Source organism: Oncorhynchus kisutch, linkage group LG5 (assembly GCF_002021735.2).
Source record: "Oncorhynchus kisutch isolate 150728-3 linkage group LG5, Okis_V2, whole genome shotgun sequence".
Taxonomy (NCBI): domain Eukaryota; kingdom Metazoa; phylum Chordata; class Actinopteri; order Salmoniformes; family Salmonidae; genus Oncorhynchus; species Oncorhynchus kisutch.
The window spans coordinates 70,334,150-70,354,493 of NC_034178.2; the positions used below are offsets into that span (position 1 = coordinate 70,334,150).

The window sequence follows — 20,344 nt, forward strand, 5'->3', positions numbered from 1 at the left end:
GAGGTAGAACGGAGGGAGAATGGAGGGAGACAGGGAGAGAATGGAGGGAGAACAGAGGGAGAAAGGGAGAGAACAGGAAGAGAAAGGGGGAGAACAGGTAGATAAAGGGGGAGAACAGGAAGAGAAAGGGGGAGAACAGGAAGATAAAGGGGGAGAACAGGAAGAGAAAGGGGGAGAACAGGAAGAGAAAGGGGGGAACAGGAAGAGAAAGGGAGAGAACAGGAAGATAAAGGGGGAGAACAGGAAGGCTGTAATGATGGTGTTTTTATATCCTTCCTCCCCACTCTGAGTCTTTCAGCAACCAGCTCATCTGAGGACTCACTGACAATGGCTAAAGATTTGTGTCTGTGTGTATGTGTCTTGTCCGTGTGTGTGTGATTCATTGCATTACAAGGTTCCCAGGTCCTCTCCTGTCTGTTTCATTTACATGTGATCTCTGTCACTCTGTCTGCGCATGCCTGCATGAGTGTGTCTCAGCTCTGCGTGTGTGTGTATGCACGTCTGTGTGTCTGTCTCATGTGTGTGTGTGTGTGATTCATTGTACTGCAGGGCTCCTAGCTCCTGTCTGTTTCTTCCGGTGTGTGTGTGTGTGTGTGTCTGTGCGTAATAAAGGGGGAGAATGGAGAGAGAATGGAGGGAGAACGGGGGAGAACAGGAAGATAAAGGGGGAGAATGGAAAGAGACAATGAGGGAGAACGGAGGGAGAACGGGGGAGAACAGAGGGAGACAGGGAGAGAAAGGGGGAGAACAAGAAGATAAAGGGGAAGAATGGAGAGAGAATGGAGGGAGAACAGAGGAGAACAGGAAGATAAAGGGGGAGAATGGAAAGAGACAATGAGGGAGAACGGAGGGAGAACGGGGGAGAACAGAGGGAGACAGGGAGAGAAAGGGGGAGAACAGGAAGATAAAGGGGGAGAATGGAGAGAGAACGGAGGGAGAACGGAGGGAGAACGGAGGGAGAACGGAGGGAGACAGGGAGAGAAAGGGGGAGAATGGAGGGAGAACGGAGGGAGAATGGAGGGAGAACGGAGGGAGACAGGGAGAGAATGGAGGGAGAACGGAGGTAGAACGGAGGGAGAATGGAGGGAGACAGGGAGAGAATGGAGGGAGAACAGAGGGAGAAAGGGAGAGAACAGGAAGAGAAAGGGGGAGAACAGGTAGATAAAGGGGGAGAACAGGAAGAGAAAGGGGGAGAACAGGAAGATAAAGGGGGAGAACAGGAAGAGAAAGGGGGAGAACAGGAAGAGAAAGGGGGGAACAGGAAGAGAAAGGGAGAGAACAGGAAGATAAAGGGGGAGAACAGGAAGGCTGTAATGATGGTGTTTTTATATCCTTCCTCCCCACTCTGAGTCTTTCAGCAACCAGCTCATCTGAGGACTCACTGACAATGGCTAAAGATTTGTGTCTGTGTGTATGTGTCTTGTCCGTGTGTGTGTGATTCATTGCATTACAAGGTTCCCAGGTCCTCTCCTGTCTGTTTCATTTACATGTGATCTCTGTCACTCTGTCTGCGCATGCCTGCATGAGTGTGTCTCAGCTCTGCGTGTGTGTGTATGCACGTCTGTGTGTCTGTCTCATGTGTGTGTGTGTGTGATTCATTGTACTGCAGGGCTCCTAGCTCCTGTCTGTTTCTTCCGGTGTGTGTGTGTGTGTGTGTCTGTGCGTAATAAAGGGGGAGAATGGAGAGAGAATGGAGGGAGAACGGGGGAGAACAGGAAGATAAAGGGGGAGAATGGAAAGAGACAATGAGGGAGAACGGAGGGAGAACGGGGGAGAACAGAGGGAGACAGGGAGAGAAAGGGGGAGAACAAGAAGATAAAGGGGAAGAATGGAGAGAGAATGGAGGGAGAACAGAGGAGAACAGGAAGATAAAGGGGGAGAATGGAAAGAGACAATGAGGGAGAACGGAGGGAGAACGGGGGAGAACAGAGGGAGACAGGGAGAGAAAGGGGGAGAACAGGAAGATAAAGGGGGAGAATGGAGAGAGAACGGAGGGAGAACGGAGGGAGAACGGAGGGAGAACGGAGGGAGACAGGGAGAGAAAGGGGGAGAATGGAGGGAGAACGGAGGGAGAATGGAGGGAGAACGGAGGGAGACAGGGAGAGAATGGAGGGAGAACGGAGGTAGAACGGAGGGAGAATGGAGGGAGACAGGGAGAGAATGGAGGGAGAACAGAGGGAGAAAGGGAGAGAACAGGAAGAGAAAGGGGGAGAACAGGTAGATAAAGGGGGAGAACAGGAAGAGAAAGGGGGAGAACAGGAAGATAAAGGGGGAGAACAGGAAGAGAAAGGGGGAGAACAGGAAGAGAAAGGGGGGGAACAGGAAGAGAAAGGGAGAGAACAGGAAGATAAAGGGGGAGAACAGGAAGGCTGTAATGATGGTGTTTTATATCCTTCCTCCCCACTCTGAGTCTTTCAGCAACCAGCTCATCTGAGGACTCACTGACAATGGCTAAAGATTTGTGTCTGTGTGTATGTGTCTTGTCCGTGTGTGTGTGATTCATTGCATTACAAGGTTCCCAGGTCCTCTCCTGTCTGTTTCATTTACATGTGATCTCTGTCACTCTGTCTGCGCATGCCTGCATGAGTGTGTCTCAGCTCTGCGTGTGTGTGTATGCACGTCTGTGTGTCTGTCTCATGTGTGTGTGTGTGTGATTCATTGTACTGCAGGGCTCCTAGCTCCTGTCTGTTTCTTCCGGTGTGTGTGTGTGTGTGTGTCTGTGCGTACGTGATCTCACTCAGGCTCTGGTCAATCTGAAACACTCCCTGCATCTTCCCATGATAAGGTTTTTATCTCCATCGTGGAGACAGATTTACTTTATCACAGCAATCTGATGTCAAATGTCTACTGTTTGCTGATTATCTGGTACTTCTGTCCCCAACCCAGGAGGGCCTACAGCAGCACCTAGATCTTCTGCACAGATTCTGCTAGACCTGGGCCCTGATAGACCTGGGCCCTGACAGACCTGGACCCTGATAGACCTGGGCCCTGTCAGACCTGGACCCTGTCAGACCTGGACCCTGTCAGACCTGGACCCTGATAGACCTGGGCCCTGTCAGACCTGGGCCCTGATAGACCTGGGCCCTGATAGACCTGGGCCCTGATAGACCTGGGCCCTGACAGACCTGGGCCCTGATAGACCTGGGCCCTGATAGACCTGGGCCCTGATAGACCTGGGCCCTGATAGACCTGGGCCCTGATAGACCTGGGCCATGACAGACCTGGGCCCTGATAGACCTGGGCCCTGATAGACCTGGGCCCTGATAGACCTGGACCCTGACAGACCTGGGCACTGATAGACCTGGGCCCTGACAGACCTGGGCCCTGACAGACCTGGGCCCTGACAGACCTGGGCCCTGACAGACCTGGGACCTGATCCAATGTTTCAGTCACCCATTATACTTTCATTAATGTTTCAGTCACCCATTATACTTTCTGTCATGTTTCAGTCACCCATTATACTTTCTTCCATGTTTCAGTCACCCATTATACTTTCATTAATGTTTCAGTCACCCATTATACTTTCTGTCACGTTTCAGTCACCCATTATACTTTCTGTCATGTTTCAGTCACCCATTATACTTTCTTCCATGTTTCAGTCACCCATTATACTTTCTGTCATGTTTCAGTCACCCATTATACTTTCATTAATGTTTCAGTCACCCATTATACATTCATTAATGTTTCAGTCACCCATTATACTTTCTGTCATGTTTCAGTCACCCATTATACTTTCTGTCATGTTTCAGTCACCCATTATACACTCTTCCATGTTTCAGTCACCCATTATACTTTCATTAATGTTTCAGTCACCCATTATACTTTCATTAATGTTTCAGTCACCCATTATACTTTCTGTCATGTTTCAGTCACCCATTATACTTTCTGTCATGTTTCAGTCACCCATTATACTTTCTGTCATGTTTCAGTCACCCATTATACTTTCATTAATGTTTCAGTCACCCATTATACTTTCATTAATGTTTCAGTCACCCATTATACTTTCTTCCATGTTTCAGTCACCCATTATACTTTCTGTCATGTTTCAGTCATCCATTATACGTTCTTCCATGTTTCAGTCACCCATTATACTTTCTGTCATGTTTCAGTCACCCATTATACTTTCTTCCATGTTTCAGTCACCCATTATACTTTCATTAATGTTTCAGTCACCCATTATACTTTCTGTCATGTTTCAGTCACCCATTATACTTTCTGTCATGTTTCAGTCACCCATTATACACTCTTCCATGTTTCAGTCACCCATTATACTTTCATTAATGTTTCAGTCACTCATTATACTTTCATTAATGTTTCAGTCACCCATTATACTTTCTGTCATGTTTCAGTCACCCATTATACTTTCTGTCATGTTTCAGTCACCCATTATACACTCTTCCATGTTTCAGTCACCCATTATACTTTCATTAATGTTTCAGTCACCCATTATACTTTCATTAATGTTTCAGTCACCCATTATACTTTCATTAATGTTTCAGTCACCCATTATACTTTCATTAATGTTTCAGTCACCCATTATACTTTCATTAATGTTTCAGTCACCCATTATACTTTCTTCCATGTTTCAGTCACCCATTATACTTTCTGTCATGTTTCAGTCATCCATTATACTTTCTTCCATGTTTCAGTCACCCATTATACTTTCTGTCATGTTTCAGTCACCCATTATACTTTCTTCCATGTTTCAGTCACCCATTATACTTTCATTAATGTTTCAGTCACCCATTATACTTTCATTAATGTTTCAGTCACCCATTATACTTTCTGTCATGTTTCAGTCACCCATTATACTTTCTTCCATGTTTCAGTCACCCATTATACTTTCTTCCATGTTTCAGTCACCCTTATACTTTCTGTCATGTTTCAGTCACCCATTATACTTTATGTCATGTTTCAGTCACCCATTATACTTTCTGTCATGTTTCAGTCACCCATTATACATTCTGTCATGTTTCAGTCACCCATAATACTTTAATTCATGTTTCAGTCACCCATTATACTTTCATTAATGTTTCAGTCACCCATTATACTTTCATTAATGTTTCAGTCACCCATTATACTTTCATTAATGTTTCAGTCACCCATTATACTTTCATTAATGTTTCAGTCACCCATTATACTTTCTTCCATGTTTCAGTCACCCATTATACTTTCTGTCATGTTTCAGTCATCCATTATACTTTCTTCCATGTTTCAGTCACCCATTATACTTTCTGTCATGTTTCAGTCACCCATTATACTTTCTTCCATGTTTCAGTCACCCATTATACTTTCATTAATGTTTCAGTCACCCATTATACTTTCATTAATGTTTCAGTCACCCATTATACTTTCTGTCATGTTTCAGTCACCCATTATACTTTCTTCCATGTTTCAGTCACCCATTATACTTTCTTCCATGTTTCAGTCACCCTTATACTTTCTGTCATGTTTCAGTCACCCATTATACTTTATGTCATGTTTCAGTCACCCATTATACTTTCTGTCATGTTTCAGTCACCCATTATACATTCTGTCATGTTTCAGTCACCCATAATACTTTCATTCATGTTTCAGTCACCCATTATACTTTCATTAATGTTTCAGTCACCCATTATACTTTCATTAATGTTTCAGTCAACCATTATACTTTCATTCATGTTTCAGTCAACCATTATACTTTCTTCCATGTTTCAGTCACCCATTATACTTTCTGTCATGTTTCAGTCACCCATTATACTTTCTGTCATGTTTCAGTCACCCATTATACTTTCTGTCATGTTTCAGTCACCCATTATACTTTCTGTCATGTTTCAGTCACCCATTATACTTTCTGTCATGTTTCAGTCACCCATTATACTTTCTGTCATGTTTCAGTCACCCATTATACTTTCATTAATGTTTCAGTCACCCATTATACTTTCTTCCATGTTTCAGTCACCCATTATACTTCCTGTCATGTTTCAGTCACCCATTATACTTTCTGTCATGTTTCAGTCACCCATTATACTTCCTGTCATGTTTCAGTCACCCATTATACTTCCTGTCATGTTTCAGTCACCCATTATACTTCCTGTCATGTTTCAGTCACCCATTATACTTCCTGTCATGTTTCAGTGTCTTTCCATTTCACTTCACCTTCATAGCTTTGCAATCTTGTGCCACTTATTATGTTGTAGTGATTTTGTGGGTTTGTGCTGTGAATCGGTTGCCCTTGAGACTAAAATATTCATGCTTCCTCTTCCTGTCAGCGGAGATGCCGAGGTGCATTATATAGATAGATATAGGAGCGTAGGAAAATATGTGTTTGGTTTCTAGATCTAGATGGAAATAAAGTATTTATGTGGATCCATCACAACCTGACTGTAGAAACCAAGAAGCTGAGATATGGAGGTATATATAGAGGTACAGGACAAAATGTGTTGGGTTTCTCTTTAAGCTATATACCTAAATGTTAAGTATGTACACTACCGGTCAAAATATTTAGAACACCTACTCATTCAAGGGTTTTTCTTTATTTTTTAAAATAAAGAAAAAGCCTTGAATGAGCAGGTGTTCTAGAACTTTTGACAGGTAGTGTGTGTGTATCCATGGATACTGTATCTCAATTTCAGGTGTGTAAGTACTGCAGGTTTAATAATGTAATAGAAAATATACCATTTAGAAAAGGCTTTTATCAAAATCACCTTCCATCATTTGTTTTACTTATGGGCGGTCCCAGGAATCAAACCCCACAATCGTGTAATTGTAAGCACCGTGCTTTACCAGCTGAGCTACAGAGGACCGTGTTACTACAGTATGTAATCTGGAGAACTTACCTCTTCTCGTATTTTCTTCACCGTCTCTCCTTTCTGTGGAGTGGAAAGACAAACTTTTAGACACATTCAACAGGTTTTGTTTAGAGTTCTGTCCTTCACTCCTTCAAACTTCTCATTATTATTCAATGAGTTTGATGTGGTTCAATTATAAGTCCAACATATTTCAGACATACAACAGAATCCTTACTGTAACACACACGTTGGGAGGTGTTGTTTTTAGAAGTGAGTTCGGTAAACACTGCATTTCAATGTGTCCTTCATTGTCTTTTTATCTGACTTGGCTATTATGGAGGAATCCTAAAAGGAATATCAGATCCAGAGCAATAAGGCTTGTGCATGAATGTGTCTCTTGGGGAGCATTCTGTTCCTGTTGAGGGACCATAGATTGGTCGGGGGAGGTACCAATAACCCCTGAATGACTTTAACACAGAGTGAGAGAGAGAGAAAGAGAGAAAGAAAGAGAGAGACAGAGAGAGAGAGAAGGAGAGAGCGACACAGAGAGAGAGAGCGAGAGAGAGATATATATAGAGAGAGAGATAAAGAGAGAGATACAGAGAGACAGAGAGAGAGAGAGAGATACAGAGAGACAGAGAAAGAGAGAGAGAGAGAGAGAGCGAGAGAGAGATATATATATATAGAGAGATAAAGAGAGAGATACAGAGAGACAGAGAGAGAGAGAGAGATACAGAGAGACAGAGAGAGAGAGAGATACAGAGAGACAGAGAGAGAGAGAGAGAGAGAGAGAGAGAGAGAGAGAGTTGTTCCTTTTGAGGGACCATAGATTGGTGTGGAGGAGGTGGAACCAATCACGTAAATAATCCAGTATCCAGCTGCTACAACATGGCAAACTGGTATTCTGTAAAATATGCAATCTGTGATATGTTGGCCTATAGACATTTTGGACATACAAAATATTATGTGTATTGAACACCCATGTTTTCTAAGTTTAGTCAATCATCGATATAAATATAAAGCAGACCTAGTGGTGTGGTTGTCAGTTTGCTGTTTTTGGCTTTTAAATCACAGTGGAGGTAAAAGAACTACAGTAGAGTACACATCCATCCACTCTGAGCACCTGATTGCTTTTGATGGTCTGACTGGTTTGGACTGTTCTAAATGGAATAGGACTGCCCCTGACAGCTCTATATGGAATAGGACTGCTCCTGACCGCTCTAGATGGAATAGGACTGCTCCTGACTGTTCAAGACCGAATAGGACTGCTCCTGACTGGTCAAGACGGAATAGGACTGCTCCTGACGGTTCTAGATGGAATAGGATTGCTCCTGACTATTCTAGATGGAAGAGGACTGCTCCTGACTATTCTAGATGGAATAGGACTGCTCCTGACTGTTCTAGACAGAATAGGACTGCTCATGACTATTCTAGATGGAATAGAACTGGTCTTGACCACTCTAGATGGAATAGGACTGCTCCTGACTGCTCTAGATGGAATAGGACTGCTCCTGACTGTTCTAGATGGAATAGAACTGCTTCCGATTGTTCTAGATGGAATAGGACTGCTCCTGACTGTTCTAGACAGGACTGCTCAATGACAATTCTAGATGGAATAGGACTGCTCCTGACTGCTCTAGATGGAATATGACTGCTCCTGACTGTTCTAGGTGGAATAGGACTGCTCCTGACTGCTCAAGATGGAATAGGATTGTTCCTGACTGTTCAAGATAGAGTAGGACTGCTCCTGACCGCTCTAGATGGAATAGGACTGCTCCTGACAGCTCTAGATGGAATAGGACTGCTCCTGACTGTTCTAGGTGGAATAGGACTGCTCCTGACTGTTTCAGACGGAATAGGACTGCTCCTGACCTCTCTAGGTGGAATAGGACTGCTCCTGACTGTTTCAGACGGAATAGGACTGCTCCTGACCTCTCTAGATGGAATAGGACTGCTCCTGACCTCTCTAGATGGAATAGGACAGCTCCTGACTGCTTTAGATGGAATAAGACTGCTCCTGACTGCTCTAGATGGAATAGGACTGCTCCTGGCAGCTCTAGATGGAGTAGGACTGCTCCTGACCACTGTGGATGGAGTAGGACTGCTCCTAACCGCTCTAGATGGAATAGGACTGCTCCTGACCACTCTAGATGGAATAGGATTGTTCTTAACTGCTCTAGATGGAATAGGATTGTTCTTAACTTCTCTAGATGGAAAAGGACTGCTCCTGACCATTCTAGATGGAATAGGACTCCTCCTGACTATTCTAGATGGAATAGGACTGCTCCTGACTATTCTATATGGAATAGGATTGCTCCTGACTATTCTAGATGGAATAGGATTGCTCCTGACTATTCTAGATGGAATAGGACTGCTCCTGACAGCTCTATATGGAATAGGGCTGCTTCCGATTGCTCTAGATGGAATAGTACTGCTTCTGATTGCTCTATATGGAATAGGACTGCTCCTGATTGCTCAAGATGGAATAGGACTGCTCCTGACAGCTCTATATGGAATAGGACTGCTCCTGATTGCTCTAGATGGAGTAGGACTGCTCTTCACCGCTCTAGATGGAGTAGGACTGCTCTTCACCGCTCTAGATGGAGTAGGACTGCTCCTGACCACTCTAGATGGAATAGGATTGTTCTTAACTGCTCTAGATGGAATAGGACTGCTCCTGACCATTCTAGACGGAATAGGACTGCTCCTGACTATTCTAGATGGAATAGGACTGCTCCTGACTATTCTATATGGAATAGAATTGCTCGTGACTATTCTAGATGGAATAGGACTGCTCCTGACTATTCTAGATGGAATAGGACTGCTCCTGACCATTCTAGACTGAATAGGACTGCTCCTGACCGCTCTAGATGGAATAGGACTGCTCCTGATTGCTCTAGATGGAATAGGACTGCTCCTGATTGCTCTAGATGGAAAAGGACTGCTCCTGATTGCTCTAGATGGAATAGGACTGCTCCTGATTGCTCTAGAGGGGGTAGGACTGCTCCTGATTGCTCTAGATGGAATAGGACTGCTCCTGCTCCTGTATCTGTGTGTGTCCATCTGATTGTGTGTGTGTGTGTGTGTCCATCTGTATGTGTGTGTGTGTGTGTGTGTGTGTACCTGTGTGCGTGTCTTCGTGCGTGTCTGTCTGTGTCTGTGTGCTTGTCTGTATGTGTGTCTATGTGCGTGTCTGTGTGTGCGTGTGCGTGTGTGTGTGTGTGCGTGCGTGTGTGTGTGTGTGTGTCAGAGTTATTTTAGCAGCAGGGTAATCCCTGAGCCAGACAAGCTCTAATGTCTGCAGGCAGGCAGGCCGGTTCTACTGTTCTACTGTTCTTCTCTTCCACTGTTCTGCTGTTCTACTGTTCCACTATTCCACTGTTCTACTGTTCCACTATTCCACTGTTCTACTGTTCTATTGTGGATCTGGACTCCGTCTCCTACTATAGTACAGTACGTGGAGAACTAGCTAGATGAAATGACTGGCTCAGGTGTATTGTCAGCAGGTTTGCTGGAGGTCAGCCCTCAGGATAAGCTCTGATGTTTGATATCTACAGGGCCCTCTCTCTCTCTGTGTGTGTGTGTGCGTGTGTGTGTGTGTGTGTGTGTGTGTGTGTGTGTGTTGTGTGTGTGTGTGTGTGTGTGTGTGTGTGTGTGTGTGTGTGTGTGTTAGAGAGGTGTATTAGCAGCAGGTTAGCTGGATGTCAACCCTCAGGACAAGCTCTGATGTCTGCATTGGCTCTGCTGGGTAGTGCTGGGTAGAGCCAAGGACACACAGCCACTGTACGGCTGCAGTGTGTCCAGTACACTGCCTGGTTGTATGCCTGTGAGTTACAGTACAGTGCCTGGCTGTATGCTTGTGTGTTACAGGACACTGCCTGGCTGCATGCCTGTGTGTTACAGTACACTGCCTGGTTGTATGCCTGTGTGTTACAGTACACTGCCTGGTTGTATGCCTGTGAGTACGCCACAGGGTTGAGTGTAGTGTGCAGTCATCAACCTTTAACGTTGTTCTCACTGTTCAGGACCACACAGAAGATCAAGCCTGAAGGTGTTTGTCTGTCAGTTAATAACAGAGTACTGTATCTTTTCTTTGTGGCTCCTCATGATCACTGGAGTCTCTAGTATCTAGATTACAAGTACAACTTGATGTTGACGCAGGAGCCAGACATCATACTAATATAATATAATTCCTCCTCAAATGTATTTAAAATGATACTATGTTAAGAAAGAGGAGATGCTACTGAACAGCACCTGAGAGAGCTGTTATAGGAACAGATTACTACTGAACAGCACCTGAGAGAGCTGTTATAGGAACAGATTACTACTGAACAGCACCTGAGAGAGCTGTTATAGGAACAGATTACTACTGAACAGCACCTGAGAGAGCTGTTATAGGAACAGATTACTACTGAACAGCACCTGAGAGAGCTGTTATAGGAACAGATTACTACTGAACAGCACCTGAGAGAGCTGTTATAGGAACAGATTACTACTGAACAGCACCTGAGAGAGCTGTTATAGGAACAGATTACTACTGAACAGCACCTGAGAGAGCTGTTATAGGAACAGATTACTACTGAACAGCACCTGAGAGAGCTGTTATAGGAACAGATTACTACTGACAAGTACCTGAGAGAGCTGTTATAGGAACAGATTACTACTGACAAGTACCTGAGAGAGCTGTTATAGGAACAGATTACTACTGACAAGTACCTGAGAGAGCTGTTATAGGAACAGATTACTACTGACAAGTACCTGAGAGAGCTGTTATAGGAACAGATTACTACTGACAAGTACCTGAGAGAGCTGTTATAGGAACAGATGACTACTGACAAGTACCTGAGAGAGCTGTTATAGGAACAGATTACTACTGACAAGTACCTGAGAGAGCTGTTATAGGAACTGATTACTACTGAATATGACCTGATCGAAACAACAACCTCACCCAGGAACTCTGTATGTCTAGTCAGTCTACACCAGAGCCTTATATTTGGATAATCAATATTAAGGCTCTGGTCTACAGGATTGTGCCAACTGATTCACAGACCACAGGGATGATGACATAGGGGGAGGGGGAGGGAGGGAGAGAGTGAGAGAAAGGAGAGGGAGAGGGGAAAGAGAGAGAGAGAGGATGAGGGAGAGGATGAGAGAGAGAGAGACAGAGAGAGAGAGAGAGAGAGAGACAGAGACAGAGACAGAGACAGAGACAGACAGACAGACAGACAGACAGACAGACAGACAGACAGACAGACAGACAGACAGACAGACAGACAGACAGACAGACAGACAGACAGACAGACAGACAGACAGACAGACAGACAGACAGACAGACAGACAGACAGACAGACAGACAATTAACACAAAAAAAACAGAGCAAACTAGAATGCTATTTGGCCCTACACAGAGAGTACACACCGGCAGAATACCTGACCACTGTGACTAACCCAAAATTAAGGAAAGCTTTGACTATGTACAGACTCAGTGAACATAGCCTTGCTATTGAGAAAGGCCGCCGTAGGCAGACATGGCTCTCAAAAGAAGACAGGCTATGTGCTCACTGCCCACAAAATGAGGTGGAAACTGAGCTGCACTTCCTAACCTCCTGCCCAATGTATGACCATATTAGAGAGACATATTTCCCTCAGATTACACAGATCCACAAAGAATTCGAAAACAAATCCAATTTTGATAAACTCCCATATCTACTGGGTGAAATTCCACAGTGCGCCATCACAGCAGCAAGATTTGTGACCTGTTGTCACAAGAAAAGGGCAACCAGTGAAGAACAAACACCATTGTAAATACAACCCATATTTATGCTTATTTATTTTATCTTGTGTCCTTTAACCATTGGTACATTGTTAAAACACTGTATATATATAATATGACATTTGTAATGTCTTTATTGTTTTGAAACTTCTGTATGTGTAATGTTTACTGTTAATCTTTTATTGTTTATTTCACTTTATATATTCACTTTATATATTATCTACCTCACTTGCTTTGGCAATGTTAAAACATGTTTCACATGCCAATAAAGCCCTTGAATTGAATTGAATTGAATTGACAGAGAGATACAGAGAGAGACAGAGAGAGAGACAGCGAGAGAGACAGAGAGATACAGATAGAGAGAGACAGAGAGATGCAGAGAGAGACAGAGAGATATAGACAGAGAGAGACAGAGAGATACAGAGAGAGACAGAGAGATATAGACAGAGAGAGACAGAGAGATACAGACAGAGACAGAGAGAAACAGAAAGAGAGAGACAGAGAGATACAGAGAGATACATAAAGAGAGAGACAGAGAGATACAGAGAGAAACAGAAAGAGAGAGACAGAGAGATACAGAGAGAAACAGAAAGAGAGAGACAGAGAGATACAGAGAGAAACAGAAAGAGAGAGACAGAGAGATACAGAGAGAAACAGAAAGAGAGAGACAGAGAGATACAGAGAGATACATAAAGAGAGAGACAGAGAGATACAGAAAGAGAGAGAGACAGAGATACAGAAAGAGAGAGAGACAGAGAGATACAGAAAGAGAGAGACAGAGAGATACAGAAAGAGACAGAGAGAGACAGAGAGATACAGAATATCTACCTCACTTGCTTTGGCAATGTTAACACATGTTTCCCATGCCAATAAAGCCCTTGAATTGAATTGAATTGAATTGAGAGACAGAGAGATACAGAAAGAGACAGAGAGAGACAGAGAGATACAGAAAGAGACAGAGAGAGAATGGCTGCGTCTCACCTTTCCGATGATGCTGCCAACTTCCTGCAAAAGGAAAGAAAGGAAAATGTCACTATATTGATTTCATTCTGTCAGGAGTCATCTAGTGGTCAAGTTGCTCTCTGGGGTGGTAGACCACTATAACACTACACCACCATACCACCTAAGACAGCCACTGGACCCACCTAGACAGCCACTAGACCTCCCAAGACAGTCACTAGATCCCCTAGACAGCCATTAGACCACCCCAGACAGCCACTATACCACCCCAGACAGTCACTAGACCCCCATAAACAGCCACTAGACCACTAGACCACCCCAGACAGCCACTAGACCACTAGACCACCCCAGACAGCAACTAGACCACTAGACCACCCCAGACAGCCACTAGACCACTAGACCACTAGACCATCCCAGACAGCAACTAGACCACTAGACCAACCCAGACAGCCACTAGACCACTAGACCACCCCAGACAGCCACTAGACCACTAGACCACCCCAGACAGCCACTAGACCACTAGACCACTAGAACACTAGACTACCCCAGACAGCCACTAGAACACTATACCACTAGACCACTAGACCACCCCAGACAGTCACCAGACCACTAGACCACCTCAGACAGTCAACAGACCACTAGACCAATAGAACACTAGACCACTAGAACACTATACAACTAGAACACTATACCACTATACCACTAGACCACTAGACCACTAGACCACTAAACCACTAGACCAGTAGAACACTATACCACTATACCACTATACCACTAGACCACTAGACCACTATACCACTAGACCAGTAGAACACTATACCACTAGAACACTATACCACTAGACCACTAGAACACTATACCACTATACCACTAGACCACTAGAACATTATACCACTATACCACTAGACAACTAGAACACTATACCACTATACCACTAGACCACTATACCACCATACCACTAGATCACTAGACCACTAGACCACTATACCAGTAGAACACTATACCACTAGACCACTAGACCACTAGAACACTATACCACTAGACCACTATACCACTATACCACTAGACCACTATACCACTAGACCACTATACCAGTAGAACACTATACCACTATACCACTAGACCACTATACCAGTAGAACACTATACCACTATACCACTAGACCACTAGACCACTAGACCACTATACCACTAGACCAGTAGAACACTATACCACTAGAACACTATACCACTAGAACACTATACCACTATACCACTATACCACTATACCAGTAGAACACTATACCACTATACCACTATACCACTATACCACTATACCACTAGACCACTAGACCAGTAGAACACTATACCACTATACCACTAGACCACTATACCAGTAGAACACTATACCACTATACCACTAGACCACTATACCAGTAGAACACTATACCACTATACCACTAGACCACTATACCACTATACCACTAGAACACTATACCACTATAACAGTAGAACACTATACCACTAGACCACTAGAACACTAAACCACTATACCACTAGACCACTAGAACACTAAACCACTATACCACTATACCACTATACCACTATACTACTATACCACTATACCACTGGACCACTATACCACCCCAGACAGTCACCAGACCACTAGACCACCCCAGACAGTCACCAGACCACTAGACCACTAGACCACCCCAGATAGCCACTAGACCACTAGACCACTAGACCACCCCAGACAGTCACCAGACCACTAGACCACTAGAACACTATACCACCCCAGACAGTCACCAGACCACTAGACCACTATACCACTCCAAACAGCCAGTAGACCACTAGACCACTAGAACACTAGACCACCCCAGACAGCCACTAGACCACTAGACCACTAGACCACTATAGCACTATACTACTAGACCACTATACCACCCCAGACAGCCACTAGACCACAAGACCACCCCAGACAGCCACTAGACCACTAGACCACCCCAGACAGCCACTAGACCACTAGACCACCCCAGACAGCCACTAGACCACTAGACCACCCAAGACAGCCACTAGACCACTAGGCCACCCCAGACAGCCACTAGACCACTAGACCACCCCAGACAGCCACTAGACCACTAGACCACTCCAGACAGCCACTAGACCACTAGACCACCCCAGACAGCCACTAGACCACTAGACCACTATACCACTAGAACACTATACCACCCCAGACAGCCACTAGACCAGTAGACCACTCCAGACAGCCACTAGACCATTAGAACACTCCAGACAGCCACTAGACCACTCCAGAGCGCCACTAGACCAGTAGACCACTCCAGACAGCCACTAGACCATTAGAACACTCCAGACAGCCACTAGACCACTCCAAACAGCCACTAGACCACTAGACAACTAGACCACTCCAGACAGCCACTAGACCACTACAGACAGCCACTAGACCACTAGACCACTCCAGACAGCCACTAGACCATTAGAACACTAGACCACCCCAGACAGCCACTAGACCACCAGACCACTAGAACACTAGACCACTAGACCACCCCAGGCAGCCACTAGACCACTAGACCACCCCAGACAGCCACTAGACCAGTAGACCACTCCAGACAGACACTAGACCAGTAGACCACTCCAGACAGCCACTAGACCACTAGACCATTCCAGACAGCCACTAGACCACTAGACAACTCCAGACAGACACTAGACCACTAGATCACTCCAGACAGCCACTAGACCACTAGACAACTAGACCACTCCAGACAGCCACTAGACCACTACACCACTATATGACTATACCGCTAGACCACTATACCACCCCAGACAGCCACTAGACCACTAGACAACTAGACCACTCCAGACAGCCACTAGACCACTATGCCACCCCAGACAGCCACTAGACCATTAGAACACTAGACCACCCCAGACAACCACTAGACCACTAGAACACTAGACCACTAGAACACTAGACCACTAGAACACTAGACCATTAGACCACTAGACCACCCCAGACAGCCACTAGACCACCAGACCACTAGACCACCCCAGACAGCCACTAGACCACCAGACCACTAGACCACTAGAACACTAGACCACTAGATGCCTAGACCACCAGACCACTAGACCACTAGACCACTAGATGACTATACCACTAGACCACTAGACCACCAGACCACTAGACCACTAGAACACTAGACCACTAGACCACTAGATGACTAGACCACTAGACCACTAGAACACTAGACCACTAGACCACTAGACCACTAGATGACTAGACCACTAGATGACTAGACCACCCCAGACAGCCACTAGACCACCAGACCACTAGACCACTAGAACACTAGACCACTAGACCACCAGACCACTAGACCACCAGACCACTAGACCACTAGAACACTAGACCACTAGACCACCAGACCACCAGACCACTAGACCACTAGAACACTAGACCACTAGACCACTAGACCACTAGAACACTAGACCACTAGACCACTAGAACACTAGATGACTAGACCACTAGACCACTAGATGACTAGACCACTAGATGACTAGACCACTAGACCACTAGATGACTAGACCACTAGACCACTAGATGACTAGACCACTAGACCACTAGATGACTAGACCAAGTCGACCCCTGGCCACGTGTGTGTCATCATCTAAGGCAAGCAGACAGACCTACCTTTCCGTGCATGAGGAGCCGTAGCGTAAGGGTGACGTTCATGCCCCCCTCTCCAAAGTCCTGTTCACAGTTCATGTTGATGTGAGACTGACACAAGGAGACGCATGAAAGATGCTCTGCAGACAGACAGACAGACTCTCAGGGTGAAGGGAGAGGTTCTCTCTCTCTTCACAGCCCTCTGTAGGAAAACACAGGAAGTACAACACTTTGTTAGTATAGATTATAGTGATTATTGATTATTGATTTTTCTTTTGAGTTATCCCAGAAAACTTAACAATTGTCTAATTTTCCAAAACGGAAATGTATCACAGGTTGTATCACAGGTTGTTAGACAAACAGGTCACTGTCAGAGAAACAGGTAATTGTCAGAGAAACAGGTAATTGTCAGAGAAACAGGTTGTTGTTAGAGAAACAGGTAATTGTTAGAGAAACAGGTAATTGTCAGAGAAACAGGTTGTTGTTAGAGAAACAGGTCACTGTCAGAGAAACAGGTTGTTGTTAGAGAAACAGGTCCTTGTTAGAGAAACAGGTCACTGTCAGAGAAACAGGTCACTGTCAGAGGAACAGGTCACTGTCAGAGAAACAGGTCGTTGTTAGAGAAACAGGTAATTGTCAGAGAAACAGGTAATTGTCAGAGAAACAGGTTGTTGTTAGAGAAACAGGTCGTTGTTAGAGAAACGGGTCACTGTCAGAGAAACAGGTCGTTGTTAGAGAAACAGGTCACTGTCAGAGAAACAGGTCACTGTCAGAGAAACAGGTCGCTGTCAGAGAAACAGGTCGCTGTTAGAGAAACAGGTCGCTGTCAGAGAAACAGGTCACTGTCAGAGAAACAGGTCACTGTCAGAGTAACAGGTCACTGTCAGAGAAACAGGTCACTGTCAGAGAAACAGGTCGCTGTTAGAGAAACAGGTCGTTGTTAACAACACAGTTTAGCTCATTGTAACCAGGGTCTTATCTTTTCAAACTCTTCTACATAACGACAGGGACAACGAACAAGAAACACAATGTGTAAAAAAAGGCCATGCCTGTGCATGTGGCTTTCCCCACAGTCCCTTTAGGGTGATTTATCCCCTTCTCAGCTCTTCAATCACTGCCAGGTTTCATGGACATGTGGACAAGTGGACTCTGACCCCTCCCACTGTAGCTCAGAGTGGTTATCATCTTTGGCCAATGAGGACGCCAAGTTTGGCTGGGGACCAAGTTTTCAGTTTGTCTTCTAGAAGTGTTTGTGCCTTGTGTTGTTGGGGATAGTTTCTGATGATTGGTCCCCATGCTACTGAAACCTTGCTAGTGTTGGTTATCTTGTTAAATATGTAACTTCGTGTTCTGTTGCCAGCGGTTAGCATTGCTTACCTGTTTAGGTAATGCATACTATCGTCTAAGTAGAGAATTGCCAGCTACTGTAAATAATTGCATGTTCGTAGCTGTCATTGTGTGCATGCTAATGCTACTGTACGAGTCTGTGTTAGGTGGAAGAAAAGGGAAACCAGTAGAAGATGATTCCAGGCGGCCTGGGAGTACCTCCACATACACACTTGATTTATGTCCTATTAGATAAGATCTCTAGCTGGCTGGAGAGAAAAGGTCACAAGTCGTGACTGGCAGCAGTAATTAGTCTCTCTCTCTCCGCCAAGACGTCGACATCCTATCTGTAGCTGTGTGACTATGTGTCTTCAGTGATATGCTATCTAGGCTATGTAGTCTAAGGTTCCAATTGTATAGCTGAATTACAGCTGTTAATATGTACATTCATTTTCCTTTCCTTATAGAACCACAAAGACTTCTTCTAGGATGTGTGTGTGTGTGTGTGTGTGTGTGTGTGTGTGTGTGTGTGTGTGTGTGTGTGTGAGAGAGTGTCTGTGTCTGTGTCTGTGTCTGTGTGTGTGTGTGTGTGTGTGTGTGTGTGTCTGTGTCTGTGTGTCTCTGTGTGTGTGTGTCTGTGTCTCTCTGTGTGTGTGTGTGTGTGTGTGTGTCTGTGTGTGTGTGTGTGTGTGTGTGTGTGTGTGTGTGTGTGTGTGTGTGTGTGTGTGTGTGTGTGTGTGTGTGTGTGTGTGTGTGTGTGTGTGTGTGTGTGAGTGTGTGTGAGAGAGAGTGTGTGTGAGAGTTTGTGTGTGTGTGTGTGTGTGTGAGACAGCCTGTAGCAAGTCAGAACCTTAACAATCAATTAAAATGTTAAATCTAATTTTATTTGTCACAATGCGCCGAAATACAACAAGGTGTAGACCTTACAGTGAAATGCTGACTTACAAGCCCTTAACCAACAGGTGTAGACATTACAGTGAAATGCTGACTTACAAGCCCTTAACCAACAGGTGTAGACATTACAGTGAAATGTTTACTTTACAAGCCCTTAACCAACAATGCTTTAAGAAGTATTAAGAAGTAAAAAATTAAAAATAAAAGTAACATATAATTAAAGAGCAGCAGTAAAATAATAATAGTGGAGGCTATATACAGGGTGTTACGGTACAGAGTCAATGTGGAGGCTATATACAGGGTGTTACGGTACAGAGTCAATGTGGAGGCTATATACAGGGGGTACCGGTACAGAGTCAATGTGGAGGCTATATACAGGGTGTTACGGTACAGAGTCAATGTGGAGGTTATATACAGGGTATTACGGTACAGAGTCAATGTGGAGGTTATATACAGGGTATTACGGTACAGAGTCAATGTGGAGGTTATATACAGGGTATTACGGTACAGAGTCAATGTGGAGGCTATATACAGGGTGTTACGGTACAGAGTCAATGTGGAGGCTATATACAGGGTGTTACGGTACAGAGTCAATGTGGAGACTATATACAGGGTGTTACGGTACAGAGTCAATGTGGAGGCTATATACAGGGTGTTACGGTACAGAGTCAATGTGGAGGCTATATACAGGGTGGTACCGGTACAGAGTCTATGTGGAGGCTATATACAGGGTGCAGGGTGTACCGGTACAGAGTCTATGTGGAGGCTATATACAGGGGGTACCGGTACAGAGTCAATGTGGAGGCTATATACAGGGTGTTACGGTACAGAGTCAATGTGGAGGCTATATACAGGGGGTACCGGTACAGAGTCAATGTGGAGGCTATATACAGGGGGTACCGGTACAGAGTCAATGTGGAGGCTATATACAGGGGGTACCGGTACAGAGTTAATGTGGAGGCTATATA

The 20,344-nt window shown here is 44.8% G+C and overlaps 1 protein-coding gene across 2 annotated transcripts in view; it reads right to left on the reverse strand.

Annotated features, from left to right (window-relative positions):
• pcbp4 (poly(rC) binding protein 4) overlaps positions 1-20,344 on the reverse strand; it is a 139,547-nt gene that overhangs the window by 42,024 nt on the left and 77,179 nt on the right. For both annotated transcript variants that reach the window (XM_031825752.1, XM_031825753.1), the window contains exons 2-4: positions 17,181-17,358; positions 13,524-13,547; positions 6,819-6,851 (exon numbers count right to left, since the gene is read on the reverse strand). In XM_031825752.1, coding sequence (XP_031681612.1) covers positions 6,819-6,851; positions 13,524-13,547; positions 17,181-17,255 — 132 coding nt within the window. In that variant the 5' untranslated portion in view covers positions 17,256-17,358. The remainder of the gene's footprint in view (positions 1-6,818; positions 6,852-13,523; positions 13,548-17,180; positions 17,359-20,344) is intronic.